The 27,395-nt window shown below is 34.8% G+C and overlaps 1 protein-coding gene across 3 annotated transcripts in view; it reads left to right on the top strand.

Moving 5' to 3' along the window:
• The first annotated feature begins 250 nt into the window (after nt 1–250).
• POF1B (POF1B actin binding protein) overlaps nt 251–27,395 on the top strand; it is a 94,582-nt gene continuing 67,437 nt past the window's right edge. For 2 of the 3 annotated variants that reach the window (XM_003938705.3, XM_010349360.2), the window contains exons 1-4: nt 251–341; nt 482–804; nt 15,137–15,211; nt 23,232–23,312. In XM_003938705.3, coding sequence (XP_003938754.1) covers nt 523–804; nt 15,137–15,211; nt 23,232–23,312 — 438 coding nt within the window. In that variant the 5' untranslated portion in view covers nt 251–341; nt 482–522. Of the gene's footprint in view, nt 342–407; nt 805–15,136; nt 15,212–23,231; nt 23,313–27,395 lie in introns of those variants that run through there. The other variant, XM_074392214.1, reaches the window with a different exon arrangement.

The following is a 27,395-nucleotide window of genomic DNA, read 5'->3' as shown; positions in this document are numbered from 1 at the left end:
TTTCATATAACATTTGTGACTTTTTTTCTCTAGCAAGTTATTGCATGTGCATGTCTTGGTGAATTTTTAAGCCCAGGCGCTTGGAAGATCTGGCTTCATCCCTGACATTCTGCATTTCTGCTCTTCACAGACTCTTTTACCTACTGGGAAGCCTTGTAGCTATCTCCGTGGCAAGGCAGGGCCTTTCCTGGCATGCAAACCTGCTAGGTGAATCCGCCCCTCAAGGGCGTGTCAGTACCATTTCCTGGAGCAATGTCACAGGGTGGCTCCATTTTCCATTTGAGCTCAAATATTTTGCTGCTTCCTCTGCAGCTGCCAGACCTGCTCTTGCTGCTGCTCAGGTAGCTTTCTTCTCTTCCTGGCACCACTATGGGCAGAGGTTTTGGATAAGTGGTTTCTACACGTGTGTTGTTTGTCTGCCTGCCCGCCTGCTTGCCTGCCTTTTTTTTCCCCCCATTATATTTCTCTGTTTGTTCCTTAGGGAGAGCGACTGGTAGGTCCCTTGCTGACGACTGAAAGAAGATGAGCTCGAGCTATTGGAGTGAGACCAGCAGCAGCAGCTGTGGAACCCAGCAGCTCCCAGAGGTGCTGCAGTGCCAGCCCCAGCATTACCACTGCTACCATCAGTCTAGCCAAGCCCAGCAGCCTCCAGAAAAAAATGTAGTGTATGAGCGAGTGAGGACCTACAGTGGGCCCATGAACAAGGTGGTGCAGGCCTTGGACCCCTTCAACTCAAGGGAAGTGCTCTCCCCTCTCAAAACTGCCTCCTCCTACCAAAATTTGGTTTGGAGCGACCACTCTCAGGTACAACAAAGACAACTACGCTGGGCTAGTGGAGAAGGGCAATCTTCAACCTGATTTCTCTTCCTTTCTGCTTCTTTGCCTCTATCCTACAGGATATTTTTTTGGTGGATTGCAGTTATATTTACCTTGGACAGTCACCCAAATTCATCTCTTAGCTGTTATTTCATTTACTAGTGTCTATGTTTGTTTGTTTTGGGGTTTCAATGATTTCGTAATCTAACCATAGATAGCATAGGAAGGCTCATTTTCTGTTTGGTCTGATTGAAAGCTCTGATCCAAAGAATCCTTTTGCCCGTGCTGCAAAGCAATTCTCAAGTTGAGTACAGTTTGTTTTTAAAACAAGTTCTTACTGATTCACTTCATATCAGAAGCAAACAGGTTTTTTTTTTGTATCAAATATGGTGACACAGGTATAGTGGTATGTCTGAGTGATAAGCAATTATTTGTGCTCAGCAAAGAGTATGCTGCTCCAGGATAAGTGAGAGGTGTAAATATCTGAATTGTCATATGTGTTTTCTCTTCCAAGAATGTCACACTGATTGTTGTACAGCCTAGGTGAATAATTTATGGAATACTTATAGAAAGATTACTGTGAGAATGAATATAGGACTGAGGAAGAGAAGATGTAAGCAACTGTTACATGAAAGCTACAAAAGATGGAACTCTAAGACATCCCATAAAATGAAATAAATTTGTTTCTTCAGAGTTATCCTTAGCATCAATATCTGTGTTAATAACTTTGTCAATAAATACAAGGGAACACTGTAAGATAGATTTATGTGTATTTTCATCTTCTGATAACTTTTACATTCAATTTGCATGTTTTAAGCTTTATGGAAAATTCTGTCCAAACTGAAATTATGCTTTTAAGATATGAAAATCTCAAAAAGCAGTAATTGGGATATGATGCTATGCTACATTATTATTACCAATCAGGAATAATAAATTTAAGTAGAATATAAAGTACCATTTCTCAACTGCATTATAGAACTATTTTAAAAATAATTATTTAAAGATATAGATAACCCCCAAACTCCAAATGCCACAACTTCGCTCTTCTATTTCAACCTTACCTTTATTTCAGAGAAAAATATTTTTTAAAAATTTTGGATTTACCATCAGTAATTTCCTGGTTGAGCAAAATTCCACTTGTACTGTGGTCAAGGAGAAGAAAAATACAAAGGTCAAAAATACTAGTTTGTATGAATGATCAAAATAATGCAAATGTACATCCCAATATTCATATTGAGATGCTAATGCAGAACAAAATGAACGTTGCCTTTGTTTTACTGTAGCTCAAAAACAATAATGTGAAGATTAAAAACAATTACTATTATCATAAGAATGCTAAAATCATCGTATTTGCCATAGTTACTTAAACATATTTAGAAACTTTTTTGTCAACTTGCTAGTAAAAGAAAGTAAATAGACATTTAAATGCTGAAATTTCACAAATTATAAATACTAGCTACAGAGCAATTTTTAGGAATATGTTTTATTGTTTGCTCCTTGGTTCAAATTCCCCTTTCAATAACTCAGGACCAAGTTGGTTGCACTTTTTACAAGATTTTCCTTATTTTACCTGGCATTTGCCAAAGTGATCCTTACAAATAGACTATCTCCATCCTAAAATGCAGTTCGCCATAGAGGAGTTTATAAAGAACCTTAGGGGTAGAAGGTGCAGCCGCAGAAACTAGGATAGATGATTAGAATGGAGGACTCTGTGAAGTCTGAAGTTATTTATGACAGAAAAGTAAGTGCTGGGAGCAAATGAGAAAGGTGAAAATTAAGCTATGAGCTAAAAGGAAAAAAAGAAGTATTAATTCCTCAGTGAAACAAGAAGAGAGAATATTTGACTACAAATTTTCAGACTGAGTTGGATGTCAAAGGGCATTCACAAATCCACAAAAGACAATTTGGCAAGATAGCTACCACAAGGAATATGACTAGAAAACATTTCTATTTTATTTTCCTTTCTCCCTGTTTATTGATGGAAGGCCATTGTGGCATCATGTAAAGTAAGACCTAGATTTGATCTGAAATTACCTTTATGCTGACGAAATGAGTATAATGTGATGGCAGCTTTATTACATACCATGACAAGCATGAGCAACAGTACATATTATTCAAAAACCTTTCATTCACTTCATGTTTTAATAAAGTATCTTCTTAATAAGCCATGTTTCAGATGAGCTGATGTGTAACAATTAGTCTAATACCAATGTTTGTGACCAAGGCAGCTAGAAAAATGAATATTACAATTAACTGTTGATTATCATGAACTCAGTTAAACTTTTACATTTCTTTTGTTTTGTTTTGTTTTGCCTTTTGGTGCTTGGATGACATGCAGGGAATTCATGAGATTTTAAAATAAATATTATCAGTAGTAAAATATGTTGCCTTTGAGAAACGAAAATTGATGCTACTCTGCTTTGCTTCCTGAATCATAATTTTAGGTCATGTAGTAGACATTTTTTATTTAATCAAATGTTTTTTGTAGCACTTTAGTATTTTCCATTTCCAGATTTTGAGTACATGCTTTTCTTCTCTTAACCTCTTGTGCACTAAAATGGTGTTTATGGATATAAACATATTTTAGATTTCTCCAGATATATAATGTTACTTTGTTTCTTTAAAAATATATTCTATGTTTTTTGGGTATGATTTTGTTTGATTGATAGGATTTTTCTTAGAGAAAATTAAATGTAGAAATGAGTTGCTAGTGAAATTTTCTAAATTAATCGTAGAATTAAAATTACTGGGTTTATCTACATGAGCAGGTATAGTCAAACACAGGTACAATCAAGATCTCAGATGCGTTTTAGAACTGAATGTGGTCTTGCAAATAAATGGAGTTTTAGAAGCTTAAAATAAAACAAAAATTCTTAGTTCAATCTTTTAAAAAGCTTAGCTATTAACCTACCATCATTAACTCAAAATGAAATGCCTTAAATGGGCAACGTTGATACTAATTATTCATTGGCCTTACATTTTTTCCTTCCACTAGTTTAGGCTTTTATAAAGTTCAAGATATCTTTCATGTATACAGAGGAGCTCTGTTGTGAAAGAGAAAAATGGATTAAAATAAAATATTTTAAACACCAGTCATTCACTGAATACATGTTTATTAACTGCCTATTTTTTAGCAAATACCATGATTCTCTGGATAAATACCATGAACCTGTCCAGGGAGCGTTCATTTTTAGGACAGACATATGGAACCTGGTCTGTAGGTGTCCCATGCATCTATTTATATTTCTTTTTAAAGGGTTATTTTGTGTTGTGGCAGCAGTATTTTATCAAGTAAAGTATGTTTTTGTGAGAGAAGGACTATTTTAGTGTATATGTTATAAGGGTTGCCATTCTTTTGAATTTGAAACTTGCAAACAAATCTAACTCTAGAGAGCAGTCTGGGGGAAAATGTGTGTTTATGAATGGTCTCTGTTCTCAACAATTATTCAGCTGGGGTTAACCCTTGTTTATATGATTTTTTGTGCTTTTTCTTTGGTTGCAAAGATTGTGGATAACTCCTCTACTGTTCTAGGATTTCTATACACTATCAGAAAAGTTTCCTGTTCTGTGGGGAGTGGTGTGCTGCTTTGATAAATTGTTGTTCAAGGGCGTAGTCACTGAAGTGAATGATTGTTCAGGGAAGTAGGTAGCCTGAAAAAAGAATGAGGTCATGGGATAAATGGGTTGCATTTTCAGCTTTGGTCATCCCTTTTGTGCTTACATTTAAATGAAGCTATAGAAATTGGAGTGAAAATGCCCATGGCAATTGTATCTTGTTTAAGGGAGGTCTGATAAATTGCTAGGCCTGTTTTCAGTCAAAGGCACTCATAAGCTCTCGCTCTGTGTGTATGGCAAGAAACGGGGGTGGCAAGTGGAAGAGAGAGAAACTGTCCTTTCAAGTTTCTCTTCTTCGCAATTCTTCACAAAACAATGGGGGGATTTGCCATGCTCTTAATCCCTATTTAAAAGTTAAAACTTTTATAATTAAATATATTTCAGTCAACTTTTTCTTAACACCAGGAGCTATCCCACTAGAGGTCCTTTTCTGATTTTCAATAAAGTATATATAGTCATAATTTTTAAAGATAGAAAGTATGCACTGCGAAAACACTGTGTATTTTATTTTCTCTGTCTCTTAGTTTTCTTCAGAGAAAGAAGAGAAAAAAACCCAGGAATGGGTCTCTTAAGTGAGGGATTTGGGATGGTGAGAAGGAGGAACAAGAAGTAGTTCTATTATACATTTGGTTGCTTTCTTTATATGACAACAGAAACACAGATTTTATCCTAAATAAAGCGTTTATTTCATCTAAAAAGAGATTATTATAAATTACATGTTTCTTTCTGTATGAAGTTCAGTATAACATCTCAACAATAACCTCAGGCAGGCGTTTAACTATGTTACATGGCTTTGAAAGATTTTAACAAAAACATCTCCCATAGTATCAGGGAATGTATTCAAATTGAGGTTTGCCTTGACAAATTCTGTCAGCATAAATGTCAGGTGATTTTTAAAGGTATTGTTTCTTTTGAAACTGTTCAGCCTAGACTGTTTGTAACTCACTATTATTACCTTCAGTGATTCTCACAGTTATTGGGACTAACAGTAGCATATGTAAGCCTTCCATGGTTTTCCTTCTTGGAATATTATACTGTATATTAGTCTTTATGTAAAGTTTTAAAATTCAAATTAGACACATAAAAGAGTTACACATTCATTGTAACAAGTTTCCAAATATTTAGAAACAAAGCCTGCACTATGTATGTAATATTCTCTATGATCTAATTCTCATTGCCTTCAGTCTCTCTTGTATGTCTTACACCAGGCTTTTGAGCTCTTTGACCAGAGAAATCAACAGGAAAATAAAGCCAACAGGTCTTTACTGAAGAGATACATATTTTGCAGTCTAAAGAGCAATTGCAGAGAAAAATCTTATGAAGAAAATGCCTGAACAAGTCTATGTGGAATGTCTTAGGAAGAGCTGTAAATAAATACGCAATGATGAGTTGAAATTTGGCAGAACAGAACTGTGAAGCAGTCTAGTTGGAGTCCCTAGGAATGTAGGCTTAGGTTTCAAATGTTTGGAATTTGTTTCATTCCTGCTTTAAGAACTTGCTAGCTATTTGCCTCAGTTACTTTATCTGTAAAATGGGGCATTAGTAATACCTAACTCATAAGATTGTCGCTAGAGTCAACGTGATATTATATGGTGGAAAACACATAGCACAGTACCTGACACATATGAAGTGTTAAATAATGTATTTCCTGGAATAAATCACTTGGCCTCTCAGGACCACATTTACCTCATTCGTAAAGTGGGGATAAAATACCTTCCTTCAAAACTGTTGTGAGTACTGATTGAGGTAACATGTGAAGGTGTCCAGCACAATCTCTGACATGAAGTTAGCACTCAATTTTCTTTCCTTTACTTGTATTATTGCTATCTAAAAATGCAGCCCAAAAACTCCCTTACTACACAGACAAGATAATAAGCTAAATGAATAGACCCTAAAGTAAAATTTCTTTGACACTGGAAAGATTAAGTAAACACATATACAAGAAAGGCTTATTAAGCCTGTACTAGCTAAGAAAGGCTAATGAGGAAAAGCATGAAAGCAATTTTCTAAATTGTGTGGCATGTCATCAGAAGACTGAAACAGTAGGAATGTATTTATGATGTTTACTGGAATAAACATCCTTTAGAAGAGTAATTTGGACGTTCTCATGCTCTTACAGCCTTTGAACTTGACCTTCAATATTTGAAATGGAGTTTTAAAAATGTGTTTTCTTTTACCTTTTTTAAACATAAAGTGACACCAAGCATTAAAGCTTGCTTGCAGTCTACATCTTACTTGATTTTTTCTCTAGAGATGCACTTCCAGTATGGTATCCACTAGCCACATGTGGCTATTTGCAGTTACATTTAAATTAAAATCAAATAAAATTAAATATTCAGTTCCTCGATCATACTAGCTTCATTTTAAGTGCTCAAAAACCATATGTGGCTAGTGGCTGCTGTATTGAGCAGCATAGAATAGAGCATTTCCACCATTGCAGAGAGTATTATTGGACAAGTCTATACTTGTAACCACTATGCTATAGTGTATATTTCTGCCCTACGCAACAGACTTTTATTTATATTACAGTCTCCAATATCTGGTTAATTATTTCATTTCATGATCATGTCCTTGTGTACAATCTCCTAAACCTCCTAAAATCCTTTGGTACATAAACTAGGCCATAAATAAATAGTGTAAATAAAAAATTCAATGTTTTTAAAATATTTTATTTACCAAGAAGTCGGATTATTTTTTCTTCTTCAGAATACTTTTTATAAAATATTTTTTCTCATAAATGTTACTGATTATTTTGTATCAAATATAATGTTCCAGCACTGGGCAACAAGTTGATTAATTTTTAGTTATTTAAAAAGTCATAATGCTTCAAGAGATTTGATAGAAATATGATGAAGAAACAAAATCATTTTGTACCTTATTATGCATTGTATGATCTCAGTAATTAAATGGCATTTGATTTGTAATTAAAAATCTTTTCAAAAACATTTATAATTAGGTTCTGATGTTAGATTCAAACTCCTTATCTTAATGATGTTAAAGCGCCTCCTTAGGACAGTCCAATTCTACTTTTACAATCTATCTCCCATTACCTACCTCCTTCCACCTTGTGTTCCAGACACGACACCACTATTTCTTAGACAAACTGAATATTTTACCTCCCTCCCCACCCCTCCTTTTATTCATGCCATCACCCAGTCTGGCAACATCCACACTTTCCTCATATCTTTGTTGGAAACACCTTTCTTTCAAAATTCATGTGGAAAGTTGTCTTCAAAGTTTTCTCAACCCCGAATCTCCTCACCATCTCCTCAGTGTAGTGCTCCAATCCCACCTCCATCCTAGAGGTGGTCTCCTTCTAAAGATAGTATCACTTTGCATTGTTTAACTGTAAGGTGACACGGGTACTTACAATACTGAGTTGTATGTCAGTGATCCTTCTTCCCCACCACCATGGACTGTATACTTCTTGAGGGTTGAGGATTTTTTAAATTAAAACAAATGTTTTAGGTAATATAATGAAACTGGAAATTACATGTAAGTTTTTTTTCTCCCTCTCGCCCTGTTTCTCTCCTCCCTTTCTGTGATTATAGCTTCCAAAAATGCTTAAATGTGACAACCAGCAGTGACTTCAGGAAAGATATATGACTTAACTGGGATTGTTTGTGGGTTTCACTCTTCTGTGCCCTCTCTTTGAACTGAAAATGGAAAGTAAGACACAAATAACCTCTGTGAAAAAAGTGAACACATAAAATAAACGTAAGGACATTATTTAATAAGTTGATTGGTTTACTGTTCTAATTCTTGGGTCCCATTAAGCATCTTGATTTGACTTATTTTAATTTGGTTTATACTTTTTTCCCCTATAGACACATATTAATCATTAATTATTGTGGCAAATGTTGTTAAAGGGGTAGCTATTCTGATCTGTTATTATAACATTTCCCCACACGATTTGTTGTGATATTTCATTAATCAAATTATCTTGAAACTGCTAATTAGTCTGCTTATAAAGATACTCCCTTCACCTCCCATGCTGCTGAATTTCTATGTGAAGCACTTTTATTTATTGTATCTTACTCAGTTACCTTGTAATTCTTTTAACCTATCATGTATGTGCTCAGAGATGCCTTCATAAAAACTACTACAGGTTGAGTATCTTACCTAAAATGCTTGGAACCATAATTGTTTCAAATTTGGGATTTTTTCAGATTTTGAAATATGTGCATATACATAATGAACTATCTTAGGGATGGGACCCAAGTCTAAGTGCAAAATTCAGTTATTTCATATACACCTTATACACATAGATTGAAGATAATTTTAAGCAACATTTTTAGTAATTTTTTGCACAAAATGTTTTGACTGCATTTTGACTGAAACCTGTCAAATAAAGTCAGGTGTGGAATTTTCCACTTGTGGTGTCATGTCAGTGCTCAAAAAGTTTTGAATTTTAGAGCATTTCAGATTTTGGATACTTGGATTAGTGATGCTCAACCTGTACTATTGTCCAATACTCACCCATATACCAAAACATATTTAGAATTTACCAAGAAAAGGCCTGGACACCGTGATTTATACCTGTAATTCCAACACTTTGAGAGGTCGAGGCAGGCCAATCACTTGAGGTCAGGAGTATGAGACCAGACAGGCTGACATGGTGAACCCCACCCCCATCCCTCCTAAAAATACAAAAATTAGCCTGGCATGGTGTAGCATGCCTGTAATCCCAGCTACTCAGCAGGATAAGGCAAGAGAATCACTTGAATCAGGGAGGCAGAGTTTGCAGTGAGCCGAGATCATACCACTGCACTTACTTCAGCTTAGGTGACAGAATGAGTAGGATTCCATTTAAAAAAAGAAAGAAAAAGAAAAGAAAAGAAAAAAAAGAAAAAAAAGAACTTACCAAGGAAAGATTTTCGGTTCCTGCATGAATTTATTTTAAAATTTTGACAAATTTAATTACACCTAAGAATATGTTCTAGAAAAGTTGCTTAAATTCCCTATACACATCCCGTTATCTCTCCTCTGCTGCCAAAACCTTCAATGATACTAAATATCTATAAATTGCTTAGTCTGACCTTTAAGACCCTCCATGATCGGGCTCCTGTGGAACTTTCTGAAACTCTCCTTCTGGTGTACTGTTTTAGCTAATTGTAAATAATTGTTCTCTAAATAAAGTCCCCAGTTTTCCACAGCTATGTCTTTTACTCCATTGCTTTTACATATGGAATGCTCCTGCTCCTCACCTTTACCAATCTAGACATGCTGAAATTACACAAATTTTTCAAGCCTTTCCTCAAGTGTAACCTTGTGATCAAATCTCTGATTGTCCCAGGTTGAAGTTAGTTCTTAGCCCTCTAAACTCACCTAGTGAACTTCTTATAGGTCTTATGATAGTCTACTTAATTCCTATTTGTACTCATAGTGTTTATCCCCTACGTGATTATAACCATGGAAGGGTAGAGATTCTATTCTACTCATCTTTTATATCTCTTTCAATGCCACTAAACAATAAGTAGTGAAGAAACGGCAAGTTAATAACTTAGTCACATCTGTAATCAATCCAGTGAAAATAATATTTCATGTTAGTACGTGGGTTTTTTATTTTATTTTTTACAACTCTTCCATGTGTAAGAGTATCTAGAAAAAACTTACTAGGACCTCAAGCATTAGGTAAAACAAGCATTAGTATGTTTATTGTACAAATTGTACAGTGTATGAATCAAGACAATATTCCTGGTGCATTACTTGTCTGTTAAACAAATAAGGAAATTGAGGCTCAAATAGCTCAAAACAACTGTCTATTTAGTACAGCTGGTTAGTAAATGCCCTGAGTTTAGAAACCAGATCCTAATATTTTCCTTACATCAGCTATCCCTTAATTAACTTTAGTTAGATACCCATGATTTCTAAATTAGTTCATATTTTCTATTTCAAAAAAAGTTTGGTGATTACCTTTACTGTATATTTTCCCATTCTAATGTTCCATTATCAGAATGGAAAATATCAAAACTATACTAGAGGACAAAAATATTTTCCTTCTGATTTTCAAGGTCTTACTCTGAAATAATCCTAGATTCGGTGTATATTAAGTTTTTAAGGTTTTCCTTTTATCAAAGGAGAATAACATTTTTTCAGCTTCTGCTTTCACTTCTTTCTCCACTGCACTGAGCTACTCAAAAGCATTCTCACTAAAGTAAATAACAGAGACATTTAGGCCATTTGCACATCATCTGATTTAACGCTGAAAACAGCCTTTTAAACAAATAGTTGGAAATAAGATATACTTTTGTGAATAATGAATTCTCTAGGAAAACCAGAGTTTTCTAGTTCCAATTTAGGGTGTATAGAGGTATGGAAAATTATCTAAAGTGATATAGTGAAGTTATCCCCAAAACAGACTGATTTTAATCTACTCTGGTCTAAAAATTGGTAATGCCATATGTACTTCATAAAAAGTAAAAAAGGGATAGGAGGAAGAGAGCTGTTATGACTTTCCCAAAGTTGAAAATAATTACTTGAAGCAGTGTTGGATATATTAGACATAAGCCCACATAATTATAAGCCAAATTATTTTTCACCAAACTCTGCTTAAAGAAGGTTGCCAATAAAGTATAATGCTTGTGTATATAGCAAGTTTGACCCACAGGAATAAATGACTCAACGAAATGCTGAATATTTTATTAGAAAAAGTAAGATCTTCCTGCAAAATTGAAAAGATTAGATGATATGAGCATTAAATAAAAATTCAGTGGTTTATTGAGTTTTAGAGGCCTGTGAATACACTCTTTAAATGTATCATGCATTTTACAAACATCTTCTATTGAGTTTATGGAAGCTTAAATTATCTAGTCAAGGCCATTCTCTCACACAGTCACTTTTGGGTGGGTCTCTTATTTTCAGGCCTCCAAAGTTGCTTTTGACAGTGAATAATTTTAAAAGTCCAAGTATTTGACTTTCTCTTATAAGGACTAGTCAAACCTAACCATATTATTAGGTTACACAACTTGAAAAACAGAAAATATAATGAGGCAAGCCGTAAAAGTGGCAAAGTATAGTGATTAAGAGCATGAGTTCTGGAGTCATGCTAACTGAGTTGGAATCCCAGCACCTTAACATTAGCTGTATAATCTCCATCTGGTTACCTATTCTACCTCTGTCTAACTTTACTTGTGTGTGCAATGGAGTTGTAATAGTATCTCCTTGGTATAGGGTTGTTTTGAGTGTTAAAGAGAATGATCTATGTAACATGTTTGGCATAGAAAGCTATTAATAGGTGTTAGTTATCATTATCATAACCAGTATCATTAAAGAAAAACAAGACTGACAAGTTTAAATAATATCCCATTTCTCACATGAGGAAACTAATCTCAGAGAGAGAGCATGTGTAGACCAATATCACACAAGTGACTAGCAATACAACTGGGAATAAAATCCAGGGCTCCTGACTCCAAGTCTAGCACTTTTTCCACTATGTCATGACAGCCACCACCATCCCATTATTGTCTTCAATTATTTGGTCATCAGGAATGTGGAGCCGTGGCACAAAAGGCATAAAAACTAAAAAAGTAACTTTATTGAATTTAATAGTTTGAATATGAAGGATTTAGGTAAGCTATATACAGATGAGTAACAGTGAAAATTAAACATTGACTGATACAGATGAGTAACAGTGAAAATTAAACATTGACTGATACAGGTTATTAAGAGGGAGGTTTGGATTGTTATTCCTGGGGTACTTTTAAAATTAAGATCCCCCATTCATTCATTCACTCATTCAGAAACATTTTGAAACACTTTCTATGGAATGTTCAATGGCTATTTATGGGCTGACTTGCAGCAATCTTGCCTAGAGCTTGATGCCATTGAAAATACCTTTCAACATCAAGATTTTTTTCATTTTGGACATTTACTCACACCGTCTTAGCTAGTTCTGTAAACTTCCAGGGAAAACGGTTTTCTTTAGCAAATCTTTCTGGGATTAATAAACCTTATGTTCAGATAGGTTTTCCCCCTTATGATCAGCCTAAATCCATATTGATGCAATTTAAATTCATGCTGGTCAACAACATAGGTCTAAATATTTTTGACTCATATTAAGCTACATCTTAATGTTGTGGTTTTTGAAGCTATTACATTTGTTCCCTAGTGTTTCCATGAGGGTTGTATGGGAAAGCCACATTTGTCTAGATGATCAATTCTAATAATGAAGGCTGAAGTAGGGCTAAAAATAATTGAATATATTATACTCTGTGGAATTAATGTTTCAGCTTTTCACATTTAAGAAGATTAAAGAATTCTTTCATTTTAGGGTGAGACTAGTCTTTGCTCAAATACAGCAGTTTGCCCTTCAAATATCTATTATATTACCATCTAAATAAGTAATTCTGCCTATACTCGCATAAACAAATGTTTTTATCTGTGATGTGTGATGTGTGTGTATTTCTACTTATTTTAATTTCTGCAGATTTATAAAACTTCTTAATATACTTTTGTATCTTAAAAGCTATTCCAGTAAGTGAGTAAGGTTTGCTAAGTTTCATTTGCTAATGCCATCATATTTGAATTGGTTACAAGAAGGAAAAGAGAGCTATCGTTTCTACAACACCTACCTGATACTAGCCATGTACATAACTGTCTTCTCAGAGTGATACTAGTGTAATGTTATTAGTACCAGCCTAAATAGACCAAACATCCTCTAGTCATGAATACCTTCACACACTGCTTATGGACGTATAAATATCATAGTCAAATTTGGGAAATTAATAGGGCGGTATCTGTTCAAATGAATAACACACGTACTTGATGGCCCAGCAATCCCACTTCTGTGTGAGATTCTAAAGAAACATGTTGCAAAAGGATGGTCATTGCAGCACAGTGAAAACGTGGAAACAATCTGAATGTTAATCGGTAGGAAAATATATAAACAAGCTATAAAACAAGCATTTTGGAATACTACTAATTTAAAATAATGAGTTAAAACATGTATCTAGTACATAATGCAAGAGATACTGTTTGGTTTAAGTTATAGAACAATAAAAGCAATAATATTACTACTTATACATAGATATTTATGTAAAGACACCTCAACTGACAATGGTCACTTCTGAGTAAGTGAGTGGAGGGAAGATGGTCAAAAGAAGGTCTTTCACCTTATCTATAACAATTTTTATATTAAGAATGTGTTCATGTATTATTTCATAACTAAAGAGCACCCCTTTTTTTTTCTTTTCTCCTTGAATCTGCTCCTCTTGGGTCTGTGAACCTGCCTACACAAGGTTGTATTTATAACCATTTTCCTAAACTGGAGAATGTATACCTGTTTTGTCCATAGTCTTTAATTCTCTGCATTTGTCTGAGCAAGTCTTCTCAATTATCAGCAGAAAATCTGGGAACATATGCAGAAGATTCTTGGAAGCACTGAGCCTGCAGTATTGCTGTTGATATCAGGGCTGGGGGTGGATGAAAATGCTGCAAGTTTGACAACAACAACAAGAAAGAATGCAGAACTTTTGGCAGTTTGAGTAAATGCATAGTCCTGTTTTAAGAACGCATGTAACATCTACATTATATCTATACTTCTCTAAGAGTCTGTCGGTGTTTACCTTGATAATGATTCTGATTTTTAATAGTCCCCTTGCTCTAAAGAAAAAAAATATTTATACATTTGTATAAAAAAATCTTGCAGTTGTGCCAATTGATTGAAATTATGGTAAGGTATGGGGAGATTGAGTAATGCCATCAACTCTGCACGCTAATGAAGTTATTGCAGTTTTGCTGATTTTGAGGAAATATAGAAATAATGCCAGCATGATGGATAGAGTGATCATTTTATTGCATCATTTTTTTAAATTATATTATTTCACTTTTATATATTATTTTTAACAGCAGAGCCTACTTTTTGAAATTAGACTAGAAGCAGAGTAGACAAACCATAATGAAGAGTCAGCTTGAATTGATTTAAATTAATTACTCTTAGTCGAGTTTTCAAAGGTAGCTTGAAATTTACTTTTAAAATTACTCTTAGTTGAGTTTTCAAAGGTAGTTTCTTATATTGGTTTGAGAATTATTTTTTCTAAGTTTTATTTTATTTTTTAAATTTTGGGCACCTATTAAGAGATATATCTATGGGATGCATAAGATATTTTAATAGAGGCATGCAATATAAAATAAGCACATCATGGAGAACAAGGTCTCTATCTCCTGGTTTGAAAATTATTAAATTTTATGTCATTTGATGAGAAATTACTTAATGAGTATAATGTACACTATTTAGGTGATGGTTACTTTAAAAGCCCAGACTTCACCACTATGCAAAATATCCATGTAACGAAACTGTACTTGTATCTCTTAAATTTATATGAATTTTAAAAACGAAATAAAACAAATACTGAAAGAAAAGTTTTGTTTGAGAAAAGATTATATCTTGTTAATTGCAAGCATATGATAACATTGGGATGTATATGAATACAGAGTTCTTGAAGGAGAAACAAAAAGAATGCAACCTAACAGTACAAGGAGAACGTATTGCTGTGAAAGTGCTCTAGAAAGTCTTTTATCATTGGGTTATGTGAGAAGACACCAAAGTAATTCAGTTCTTTGGAAAGATGGACATCATCTAAGAAAGCACTAAACAGTGCTCTTATTTCTGACTAATTGTATTATTATAAAAATAAAGAAAAAATATCTTGAGAACTTAAGATTTTCAAATAATTTCTTAACTCCCTTTTGTTTCTCTTAACAGGAACTCCATTCTCCAACTTTAAAAATATCTACATGCGCCCCAAGCACTCTACATATAAGCCAAAGCACTGAACAGGTAAAGGAAGTTGTGAATTACATTAGATTTGTTCCTCTTTTTTATATGGAAATATTCTTCATGCATGTAAGCAATCTTTAGACCCTCATAAGACTTTACACATTCACACCATGTGAGGATCATAAAATATGAAAGAGGATTCTCACATATGAGAATCAGCTCAGCCCATTAAAGTAATGTGAAACAAGTGCTATGAATCAGATTCTTCTGTTTCATTGCCTATTCAATATAGCTGCTTTTAGTTTGAGGGCAGTTTAATTTAGCCAAGGATCTCCTAGTGAGTATGGATGAAATAACTAGATTTTAAATTGATTGAAGACTTGGCTTTATGAGTGATAATATTATGAGTTCATATTCAGAGAGAATACCTTACAGGGTCATAACTAACTCTTCTTATAGGTGTATGATTTGAAAGACACACAAGGGTCTATTTCCTTAGCCTTTATGGCCTAATAATCTCACTTCTAGGATTATTATTGAATCTAGACATTGTGTATTTAAAAGGTAGCTACAATAATAAACAGAATATTAAAATATGTTTTATTAAGTAATTGCCGTATATCAAAAAGTAAATTTTAGAAAGCAAAACATAAAGCACACTAAGTTTGTTGTTACATGAAAGAGGAATAAAGGGGGCATGGGATTTAGAGGCTAGGAAGGTGGGAGACACTGTTTTAAGAAAACAATCTGACCCAGATGAGGGGTCAGGATGTGAACTTGGACAGTGAGGAGACAAATGAACAAAACCTTGTTTTTAGTCCTTGAGTACAGCGAGGAAAATGTGATATTATACAGAACAAATAAGAAAATTATCAAAGAAAAGTTTCCCTACCACTTCTCAGTTTGGTCTAGATTAGAGTTAAGTCAATTAGAGTAATGCACTTACTCAGCTTACATTTGCTGAATACCAAGTACGTGTCGCATATTGCGCCAAGATGAATTATGCACAATTACTATTTTCAAGGAGCTCACAGACTAGCATAGGCCACATACTTAACAAACCACTGGACAGTGGGATAACGGTTATAAGTGACTTAGAAATGCAGCTCTATAGGACCACCAAAGTGAGATTGCCTCAAAAAGTAAGTTCACTTAAATCACAGGGTGTTTACTACACTCAAACTCAGTCAAAAAACTTGTATTAACTTTTTTTCATAATTAAAGGCTTTAAATTAGGTTTACTGTACATATTATTTCTGAGAATGAAAATATGTTTGTTGTAGAAAATTATAGAACTATAAAAGAATATAAAGAAGCACAAACAAAAATTATTCATGATTCCTTCCCCCACCTAGAGATACTGCTCTTTATATTTTGCTGTGTTTTCTTCCATTCAAATACAAAATTGAGTTTATACCATATATACAGTTTTATATTCTCATTTTCTCACCTACATGATATCATGAGCTTTTAATATAAATTTGTATTATTCAAGACCATTATTTAATGGTTGCATATTCCAGCCTATGGATGATTATTCAATCTTTTTTGACTCCATAAGAGAATGTCTGCCTTGTTGAACCTTCATCAGCATTGTTATTTTAAAAAATTTCCTGTGAAAATATGGCATTCTTCTGCTATGTTTGATTCTTAGTTTGGCCGAACAATTTTTGTTAAGTTTATTAATGATTTGCTCTTATTGTTTATAAATTGTTCATGTCATGCTCATTTTCCATAAGCGTGATTTTATTCTCATTTGCCTCTAAGAACTCTCTTTATATTAATGATATTAACTCTTTTCTCTGACATGGAACGACCCCCTCCCCCCCACCTGCTCATTACCAGGCAGGGAAACACCGGCTTAGGCCTACAGCACAGAACCCCTATCCCAGGCTGATAGCACTGAGTGATTGCCGACCTGTATCTCTCTGGGTGGAGACCCAGGAGACAAGTAAAAGACCTTTGGCCATAACCACTGCTAATGTCCTCTCTGCTGCCTCCAAGTTGGGAAGAAAGCAAACACTGATATCTCCCTAGAGATTTAATGGATATCTCTGGAGTGCCAAGCCACAATCTACAGCCAGCACTCAAGTGGGAGAGGAGCCCACACTTTCAGAGCATTGAGAGTGAGCCTAGCTGCAACTGTGAGAAAATAAGAGGAGCAACCGGACTGAGCAAGAGCCTACCAACTGATCACTATGTCTAAGCGCCACCTACTGGATCACATCCCAAAGCTTCAACAACAATACCTCACTAACATAACCCCCTGTGAAACCAAAGACAAGAAGTCAACTATTTAGAACCTGCACAAAACCTCAGCTCTGTGAAGACATCCAAAAAAGAAGTCTATTGATTGTCCTCAATCTGCGTTGCAATTAAAGGAACAACCACACACAAAGATAAGAAAGAACCAATGCAAGAACTCTGGCAACTCAAATGGCCAAAGTGGCTTATGTCCTCCAAATGATCGTGCTAGTTCTCCAACAAGGGTTCTTAACCAGGCTGAACTGGCTGAAATAACAGAAAAATAATTTAGAATATGGATAGAAAAAAAAATAATTGAGATTTAGGAGAATGAAAAAACCCATTCTGAGGAAACTAATAATCACAATAAAATGATATGGGAGCTGATACATAAAATAGCTAGTAAAAAAAGAACCTAACTGATCTGCTAGAGTTGCAAAACACACTAGAAGAATTTCACAAGGTAATCACAAGTATTAAAAGAAGAATACACCAAGTGAAGGAAAAAATCTCAGAACCTGAAGACTGGCTATCTGAAAAAAGACAGACAAAAATAAAGAAAAAGGAATGAAAATGAATGAACAAAACCTCTGAGAAATATATGAGATTATGTAAACAATCCAAATCTATGAATTAACTGGCATCTCTGAAAGGGACAGGGAGAAAAACAACTGGGAAAACACATTTTGGGATATAGTCCATGAAAACTTCCCTACCCTTGTTAGAGAGGCCAACAGTCAAATTTAGAAAATACAGAGAACCATGCAAGATTCTTCACAAGAAGATCATCCTCAAGACACATAATCAGCAGATTTTCCAAGGTCAAAATGAAACAAAAAATGTTAATGGCAGCTAGGGAGAAGGGACAGGTCACTTAAAAAGGGAATCCCATCAGGCTAACAGTGGACCTCTGAGCAGAAACCCTATAAGCCAGGAGAGATTAGAGGCCTATATTCAATATTACTAAAGAAAAAAATCATCAAACAGTGATTTCATATCCGGCCAAACTAAGCTTCTTACGCAAAGGAGAAATAAGATTCTTTTCAGATAAGCAAATGCAAGGGAGTTTGTTACCACGAGACCTGACTTACAAGAGATCTTGAAAGGAGCACTAAATATGGATAGAAAAGATCATTAACAGTCAATAGAATAACACACTTAAGTGCACAGACCAGTTACGTTGTAAAGCAGCCACACAAAAAAGCCAGCATAATAACCAGTTAACAAAATGATAACAGAATGAAATGCATACATTTCAATAGCAACCTTAAATGTAAATGGGCTAAATACCCCAGTTAAAAGACACGGAATGGCAAGCTGAAGAACCAAGACTCCCACCAAAAATACTGTTTTCCAGAGACCCGTCTCACATACAATGACATCCATAGGCTAAAAATAAAGGGATGGAGAAAAATCTACCAAGAAAATGGAAAAAAGAAAAAAGCATGGGTTGCACTGCTAATTTCAGACAAAACAGACTTTAAACCAAGAAAGATTAAAAAAAAGACAAAGAAGGGCATTACATGATGGTAAAGAGCTCAGTTCAACAGAAAGACGTCTATCCTAAACATACATGCACCCAACGCAGGAGTATGAAGATTCATAAAGCAAGTTCTTAGAGACCTACAAAGAGGTTTAGACTCCCATGTGATAATAGTAGAAGGCATTAACACTCCACTGACAGTATTAGACAGCTCATTGAGGCAGAAAATTAACAAAGATACTCAGGACCTGAACTCAGTATTGGACGAATTAGATCAGATAGCCCTCTATGGAACTCTCTACCCCAAAACAACATAATATGCATTCTTCTCATCATTAAATAGCACATACTCTAAAATTCAACAAACCATCTGTTATAAAACAATCCTCAGCAAATGCAAAAGAACTGAAATCATACCACAAACACTCTTGGATCACAGTGCAATAAAAATAGAAGTCAAATTTTTTAAACATGCTTAAAACCATGCAATTACATGGTAATTAAACAATATGGTTTTGAATGATTTTGGGGTAAATAATGAAATTAGGGCAGAAATCAAAAAGTTCTTTGAAACTAATGAGAACAAAGATATAACATACTAGAATCTCTAGGACACAGCTAAGGCAGGGTTAAGAGGGAAATTTATATTAAACACCCACAACTAAAAGTTAGAAAGATCTCAAATTAATAACCTAACATCACAACAGAAAGAATTAGGAAACAAAGAGCAATCCAACCCCATAGCTAGCAGAAGACAAGAAATAACCAAATCATTGCTGAAGTAAGGAAATTGAGACACAAAAAAAACATTCAGAAAATCAACAAATCCAGGAGTTCGTTTTCTGAAAAAATTAATAAGGCAGATAGGTTGCTGGCTAGATTAATAAAGAAGAAAAGAGAGAAGATCCAAATAAACACACTTAAAAATGACAAAGGAGATGTTGCTATTGACCTCAAAGGAACAAAAATAACCATTAGAAGCTACTACAAACACCTCTATGCATACAAACTGAATAACCCTGTAGAGATGGATGAATTCCTGGACACATTTTTTTCTCCCAAGACTGAAGCAGGAAAAAAATGAAACTCTGAGCAGGCCAATAATGAGCTCCAAAATTAAATCAATAATAAATTAGCCTAACAACCAAAAAAAAAAAAAAAAAAAAAAAAAACCCCAGGACCAGATGGATTCACAGCCAAATTCCACCAGATGTACAAAGAAGAGTTGGTACCATTCGTATTGAAAAAATTGAAGAGATGGGACTCCTTTCCAAATCATTCTATGAGGCCAGCATCATCCTGGTACCAAAACCTTGCAGACACACACACACACACACACACACACACACACACACACACACAGACACAGACACACACACACACACACACACACACACACACACAAAGAGAGAGAAAGTTTCAGGCCAAAATCCTTGATGAGCATTGATGCAAAAATCCTCTACAAAACACTTGCCAACTTAATCCAGCAGCACATCAAGAAGCTAATCCACCACCATCAGGTAGGTTTCACTTCTGGGATACTACACTGGTTCAACATTCACAAATCAGTAAATGTGATACATCGCATAAACAGAACTAAAGACAAAACCACATGATTATCTTAATAAATGCAGAAAGGCTTTTTAAAAAATTTAACATTGCTTCATGTTAAAAAAATCTCAATAAACTAGATATTGAAAGAACATACCTTAAAATAATGAGAGCCATATATGACAAAACTACAGCCAACATGATAGTGAATGGGAAAAACAGAAAGCATTTTCCTTGAAAACTGGCACAGGGCAAAGATACCCTCTCTCCCCACTCCTATTCAATATAGTATTGGAAGTCCTGGTTAGAGCAAACAGGTAAGAGAAAGAAAGAAAGAACACTAAAGCAGAAAGAGAGGAAGTCAAACTATCTCTGTTTGCAGTTAACATAATTTTATGTCTAGAAACCCCCATAGTCTTGGCCAAAAAGTATCTTAAGCTGATCAACAACTTCAGCCAAGTTTCAGGTTACAAAATCAATGTGCTAAAATCACTAACATTCTTATACATGGACAACAATCATGCTGAGAGCAAAGTCAGGAATGCAATCCCTTTCACAACTGACACACACACAAAATATCTAGGAATACAGCTAATTAATAAGGTGAAATATCTCTACAATGAGAATTACAAAACACTACTCAAATAAATCAGAGATGACACAAACATACGGAAAAACATTCCATGCTCATGGATAGGAAGAATCAATATTGTTAAAATGGCCATACTGTCCAAAGCAATTTATAGAATCAATGCTATTCCTATTAAAATACCAAGGACATTCTTCACAGAACTAGAAACAAAACTATTTTGCAATTCATATGGAACCAAAAAAAAGAGCCCAAATAGCCAAGGCAATCATAAGCAAAAAGAACAAAGCTGGAGACATCTGGAGACAAAGCTACCCAACTTGAAACTACTACAGGGCTACAGTAACCAAAACAGCATGGTACTGGTATAAGAACAGACACACAGACCAGTGGAACAGAATAGAGAGTGCAGATATGAGGCTGAACACTGGCAACTATCAGATCTTTGACCAAGCTGTCAAAAACAAGCAATGGGGAAGGACTTCCTATTCAATAAATGGTGCTGGGATAACTGACTAGCCATATGCAGAAGATTGAAACTTCCTTACACCATATACAAAAATCAACTCAAGATTGATTACAGTCTTAAATGTAAAACCCCAAACTCTAAAAAGCCTGGAAGACAACCTAGGCAATACAATTCTGGACATAGAAACAAGATGCCAAAAACAATCCCAACAAAAGCAAAATTGACGAATTGGATCTAATTTAACTAAAGAGCTTCTGCACACCAAAGGAAACTGTCAGGAGTGAACCAACAACCTACAGAATGGGATAAAATATTTGCCAACTATGCATGTGACAAAAGTCTAATATCCAGCATCTATAAGGAACTTGAACAAATGTACAAGAGAAAAACAACCCCATTAAAAAGTGGGCAAAGGACATGAACAGACACTTCTCAAAAGAAGTCATACATGTAACCAACAAGCATAAGCAAAGCTCAATATCCCTGATCATTAGAGAAATGCAAGTGAAAACCACGATGAGATTTCATCTCATAACAGTCAGAATAACTATTATTAAAACGTCAGAAAAAAAAAATAAAACCAAACAGATGCTAGTGAGGCTGTGGAGAAAAGAAGATAATGTTGGTTGGAGTGTAAACAGTTTAACCATTGTGGAAAGCAATGTGGCAATTCCTCAAAGGGCCAAAAATAGAACCACCCTTTTACCCAGCAATCCCATTCCTGGGTAAATATAAATCATTTTGCCATAAAGACACATGTATATGAGTGCTCATGGCAGCACTGTTCACAAAGGCAAAGATATGAACTCATTATGCCAAGAAATGAGAGATTGGATAAAGAAAATGTGGTACATGTATGTCATGGAATACTATGCAGCCATAAATAGAATAAGATCATGTCTTTTGTGGGGACATGAATGGAGCTGAAGGTCATTATACTTAGCAAACTTACACAGGAACAGAAACCCAAATACCACATGTTCTCACATGTAAGTGAGAGCTAAATAATGAGAAATGAGAAATCACAGACATAAAAAGGGAAACAATACACACTGGCTCACACTTGAGGATGGACGGTGGGAGGAGTAAAAATAACTACTGGGTACTAGGCTTAGTACCTGGGTGATGAAATAATCTGTACAACAAACCCCTGTGACATGAATTTGCCTTATTAACAAACCTGCATATGTTCTCCTATAATAAAACTTAAATTAATCTATAATAAAAGTTAAAAATAATAAATAAGTCTACATGAAACGCCCCAAAAAGCTCTTTTCCCATCAAAAGTTTACAATGATATCTATGGCCCTCTCTTTCCAACACACTGAAGACCTAAAGGTTTAAGTACACACACATGTACATTTTTCTCTTTGCGTCTCTTTTCATTTTTTTAAACATAAGATTTCTTCAAAATCAGAGTTTTAATTCATCACTATTGAGCTATTATTTTCTTGTAATCATTTAGAATGAAACATGCATTTTAAAATGCTTGTCACATATACTTAAGAATGTGAATGAAATACCATGAAATGAGTATAATACAAGTACCCAGAAAAATGTTGGATAGAACACACGCTTTTTTACATGTTTCTGAAACCAAAATTAACTAAATCATCAAATCATACATCATCATTCATGCAAATAACTAAAAATTTCACCCTGTAAATTGTTCCCTATTAGTATTGATAGCTCCAAGTTCATTAAATAACTATAATTGTATCCAGTCTTTGTCTTTTCTTCACAGGAACTTCATTCTCCAACGGTGAAAGTTACTACATATCCACAGACCACTATTAGGAAATATGTAGTACAAAATCCTGAACAGGTAAGACACAAACTTTTCCCAACATATAATTCTTTAGAAGTTAATTGCTTAAACAAAAAGGCTTAATCAGTTACCAGATCCTTAAGATCAGATTGTTGGACTTTCTTACAGGAAATTTCTGATTACCAGTATCAACAAATGCCGCCTTTAATGCCAGACAACCATGAGTCTATACATTCTGACTCAGAGATGCAATACTTCCAAGCAGCTTGGAAATTCTTGGGTTGTAAAGGTTTTCCTCTTCTGTAGACCCACCCTTATGCTGTAAAGGACTTTTATGGACTTTGAACAAACAAAAAAAGGAACAAAGTTCTTTTACAGCCTTTACATAAAAGCTCTGTCAACTGCTATACCAGGGGTTAGAGTCTTCAGGCTATTCACATTTGCCATGGAGATACGGACTAGGAAGATGAAAATTGAAAGTCAAAAGTCAAAAAGTGTCCCTATGCCTTTATTGCCTCTGGTGTGTGAAGTTTTGTTCCCAGCAATGAATTGTTTAGAATATATTATCTTTTTACTGAGATATATATCCTTACATTTCACAAACTAAAATTCCAGTGTAATAATCCTTCCACAACATATGCATTCACATTCATGCACACATACTTCTTTAGCTCCAACAGGAGGCTCTATGAAATTGTAAGGACATCAGTTTCACAATTGGCAACAGTATGATCCAGATAGGACTACAACAGTTCTTTGCTTTGCTCTGTATTTTTCTTCCACAATGGGAAACCATCCTGCCCTTCCCTTACAAGGTAAAACAAACTGTGGAAAGGAAAATGTTAGATTACAGTCCTGCTTGCTACTATGCTAGGTGAGTGGGGAAGATGTACTAGGCTTCTACATGTATCTATTCCCTTTCTTCTTTATTTATTTATTAAAAATCATCTTCCTGTGGCTCCTTAGCTAGGTGGCTGCTAATTGTGCATGTGTGTCAGTATGAACCTATGAGGTTCTGAGTTGAGGAGTGATTGTTTTGGAAATTTGCTTGAGTTTTTATATATCCATGTAAATATTGAAAGGGCATGTTATTATAGCTAAATCAGTTGCCTATTCCTCCTTTTGTAGAATCAAATATTTAAACAACAAATCTGAATAGGATGGAGGTAGGGACAGGAAGGTAGGGAGAGTGGAAATATGAAGGGCCTGGGGGAGGAGAGTGTATCTGTTTCTGTTACTTGGCCAGTCACTTTACACACATTACTCTTCTTCCTTTCCCTCTCTCTTTTTCTTTCTTTTTACACATAATCTGAGGGATATGCATACTTGGATGCATATTGCACTTGATGCTCCTTGCTTTCAGAGTTAGTCCTAGATGACCCATTATTTTCATAATGTGAGAATTGCTGTGTTTGCCTAGGATATATCCAGAGAGATTTTAAATGTCAGTCACTTGGGTTCCAATCCGCTTTGCCAGCAATACCTACGTGACTTTGGATGAATCTGTAATCTTTAGTTAACAGAGAAAAGGAACAATTAATAAATTTTGGGTATATACTCCACGCTAGGAAATTTCAATGCTACATCCTGTTTAATCCTAAAAAGGTGAAAAACAGAAGCACAGAGAAATTCAGTCATTTACTCAATAAATATTTATTGATTGGCTACTATGTGCCAGAAACTGCACTAAAAATTGGAGGATAAAGCAGTAAAGAAAACAAGGTCCCAACCTTCTTCAACTTAAGTTCTTAGCTAGTGTAAAACCATTCAATTACAAAGCAGCAAAATTGGAATCGAAATTAAACAATGCAGAGCCGGGGGTGAAACATTTGCAAATGAAGGACATTGATGATGGACGTCAATTAGGATCTAATACTCACCTGTGCACCCCCTTATCCACATGTAGGTACAAGAACAGAGAAATAAGAAATATATATGCAAGCACCTTACATATTGGAAAAACTGAGCCTGTTTCTGTAAAAGCTCATTAATATGGTTGTGTTCAACTACAAGTTGAACAAGCTTGTAGTTGAACACAGCCATATTAAGTTTTCTCTCACGACAAATTCCCAGCAGAGGGTTGAAGAAAATGGTCATTTAAAATTACTTAACTATTTGCATTATTGAGAAATGAAACAAATTTCAAGTTTCGTGATGCTTTATAATCGAAAAATAATCTAACTTGTTTTACAAAGCACCTTGAAATTCCTATTTAGCTATACCTACCATTTTATTTATCTAAGCAGATTCCTTTTCTGTTTGCTCTTTAAAATCCCCTCAGGAGAAGATTCTAGTTTAATTACAATATTTATAATAAGTTGAGCCTTCTAAACAGCAATTTCATCCTCTTTTACCTCCCAGCTTGTCTAATCTTTATTTCTTTTTCCTGTAATTAAACTGATTTCAATCCACTTCTTTCATTATGATTTTTTTCTATCTCTGTTAAGCCTTTTTAATTTTTTGTTATTCCGGATCTTCCTTATTCTCCATTTGTGATCATTTAATCTAAGAATTTATGCATTCTGTTTAAAATTAGATCCAGAAATGAAGGAAATAGATTTGTTCCATTAGTGATATAATCCAATTGATACTAATCAATTTCATTAATTTTCCAGTTGTGAAACTCCTGCTATGGGGAAGACACGATGCAGTCTCTCAACAGAAACAGGGAAATAACATATGTTTTCTAAACTAAAGGAGCATATGGTTCTTCTCAGGAAAAGAAATAAGACAGGTCCACAAATAGCTATGTAGAATACATGGTGAGATGTAGGATACAGGCCATGAAAAGACTACAGATAAATTCTTATTGGAGTTCAGATGTCAGAGTCAACACATTTGTTTGAGATAAATCAGGGAAGGATTTATTGTGGTATTTAAGGTATTAATATGATTAACGTTGTATTAGCATTGTTTTACTACTAAGGAAATGAAAGTTTGAGTAAGTGTAACTTGCTCAGGTCTTCTGATGAAAATTCATGACTCTCTATCTTTTCTGACAGCTATTTTAGTGGGTAGCTTTAACAAGATTCGATGACTTATTGGATGTGGAGAAAAGTCAAATATGACCCTAAGCTTTTTAGCTTGAGACACTGAGAGTAAGGTGACCCACTTAAAATGATTCAAAAGTGAGTGCGAGGAGAAGTAGATTTAAAAAGATTGAAATTTTGAGTTTTATTTGAACCAGTTGCATTTTAGTTGCATGGAAACAGAAAGATGCCTAACAGGCAGTTAAAAAATGACTCAATGGAAGGTCACATTTGACATAGAGATGTGGGAATCATTCCTCTTAAAGGTATCATTGAAGCTATGGGAATCAGTGAGACAACTAAGAAGTAATGGAGAATGTTGAGGTGAGAACCTTGAGAAATGCCTACTTTAAGTGGACAGAAGGAAGGAGCCACTTTCACACACAGAGGGGTTACCAGAGAGAGATGTGAACACACCGTAAATGAAGCAAATGCAAAAACAGAGTGATCAACCATCTTAAATGACAAAAACACCTAAGAAGATGAGGTTTGAGAATAGGGTTTGTCCGTTAAGGAACAGATAGTGACACTGATAGAGCAGTTTTGGTATACTTGTGGAGGCAAAATTCAGATGCAATAAGTTAACAGGTGAGCAAATCCAGAGGAATTGAAAATATGAGTGAAGATTACTCTTCTGGAAGTGTATTGGTCAAAGGAAGGAAAGATGGGATGGTCGCTAAAGGAGAATCAAGCATCTTGTGCACCTGGGAAACTTGTGGATAGAAAAAAAACAGTAATAAGGGAGGCTAAAGATGCAACAGAGAAAGGAGACAAATTGGATAATATTCTGGAAGAGCTAAGAAGGAATGGGAATCCAGGTACAGACCAAGAAATGACTTCAGGAAAGGAGAGAGAGAGAGAATGCATTTTTTCTTTTTCCTTAAGTAGATGGAGGAAGCAGAAAAGGGAGATTTTTTGCATGTGAAGGAAAATAGAGAGATCTCATTGGATAGATTATTTTGGTTTTCTCTGTAAATAGGGGGAGAGTGAGGGAGTATAAGCACAGGAGCTGAGGAAAATGAAAAATATTTGTAAGCAACATTATAAAGAATTTGATGACTACAAATATAACCACAAAGGTCGAAGGGTCTACTTGAAGTTGAATATCTTC

This window comes from Saimiri boliviensis, chromosome X, assembly GCF_048565385.1.
Source record: "Saimiri boliviensis isolate mSaiBol1 chromosome X, mSaiBol1.pri, whole genome shotgun sequence".
Taxonomy (NCBI): domain Eukaryota; kingdom Metazoa; phylum Chordata; class Mammalia; order Primates; family Cebidae; genus Saimiri; species Saimiri boliviensis.
Note: the sequence above shows the minus strand (reverse complement) of the source record. Positions and strands in the feature narration are given on the sequence as shown.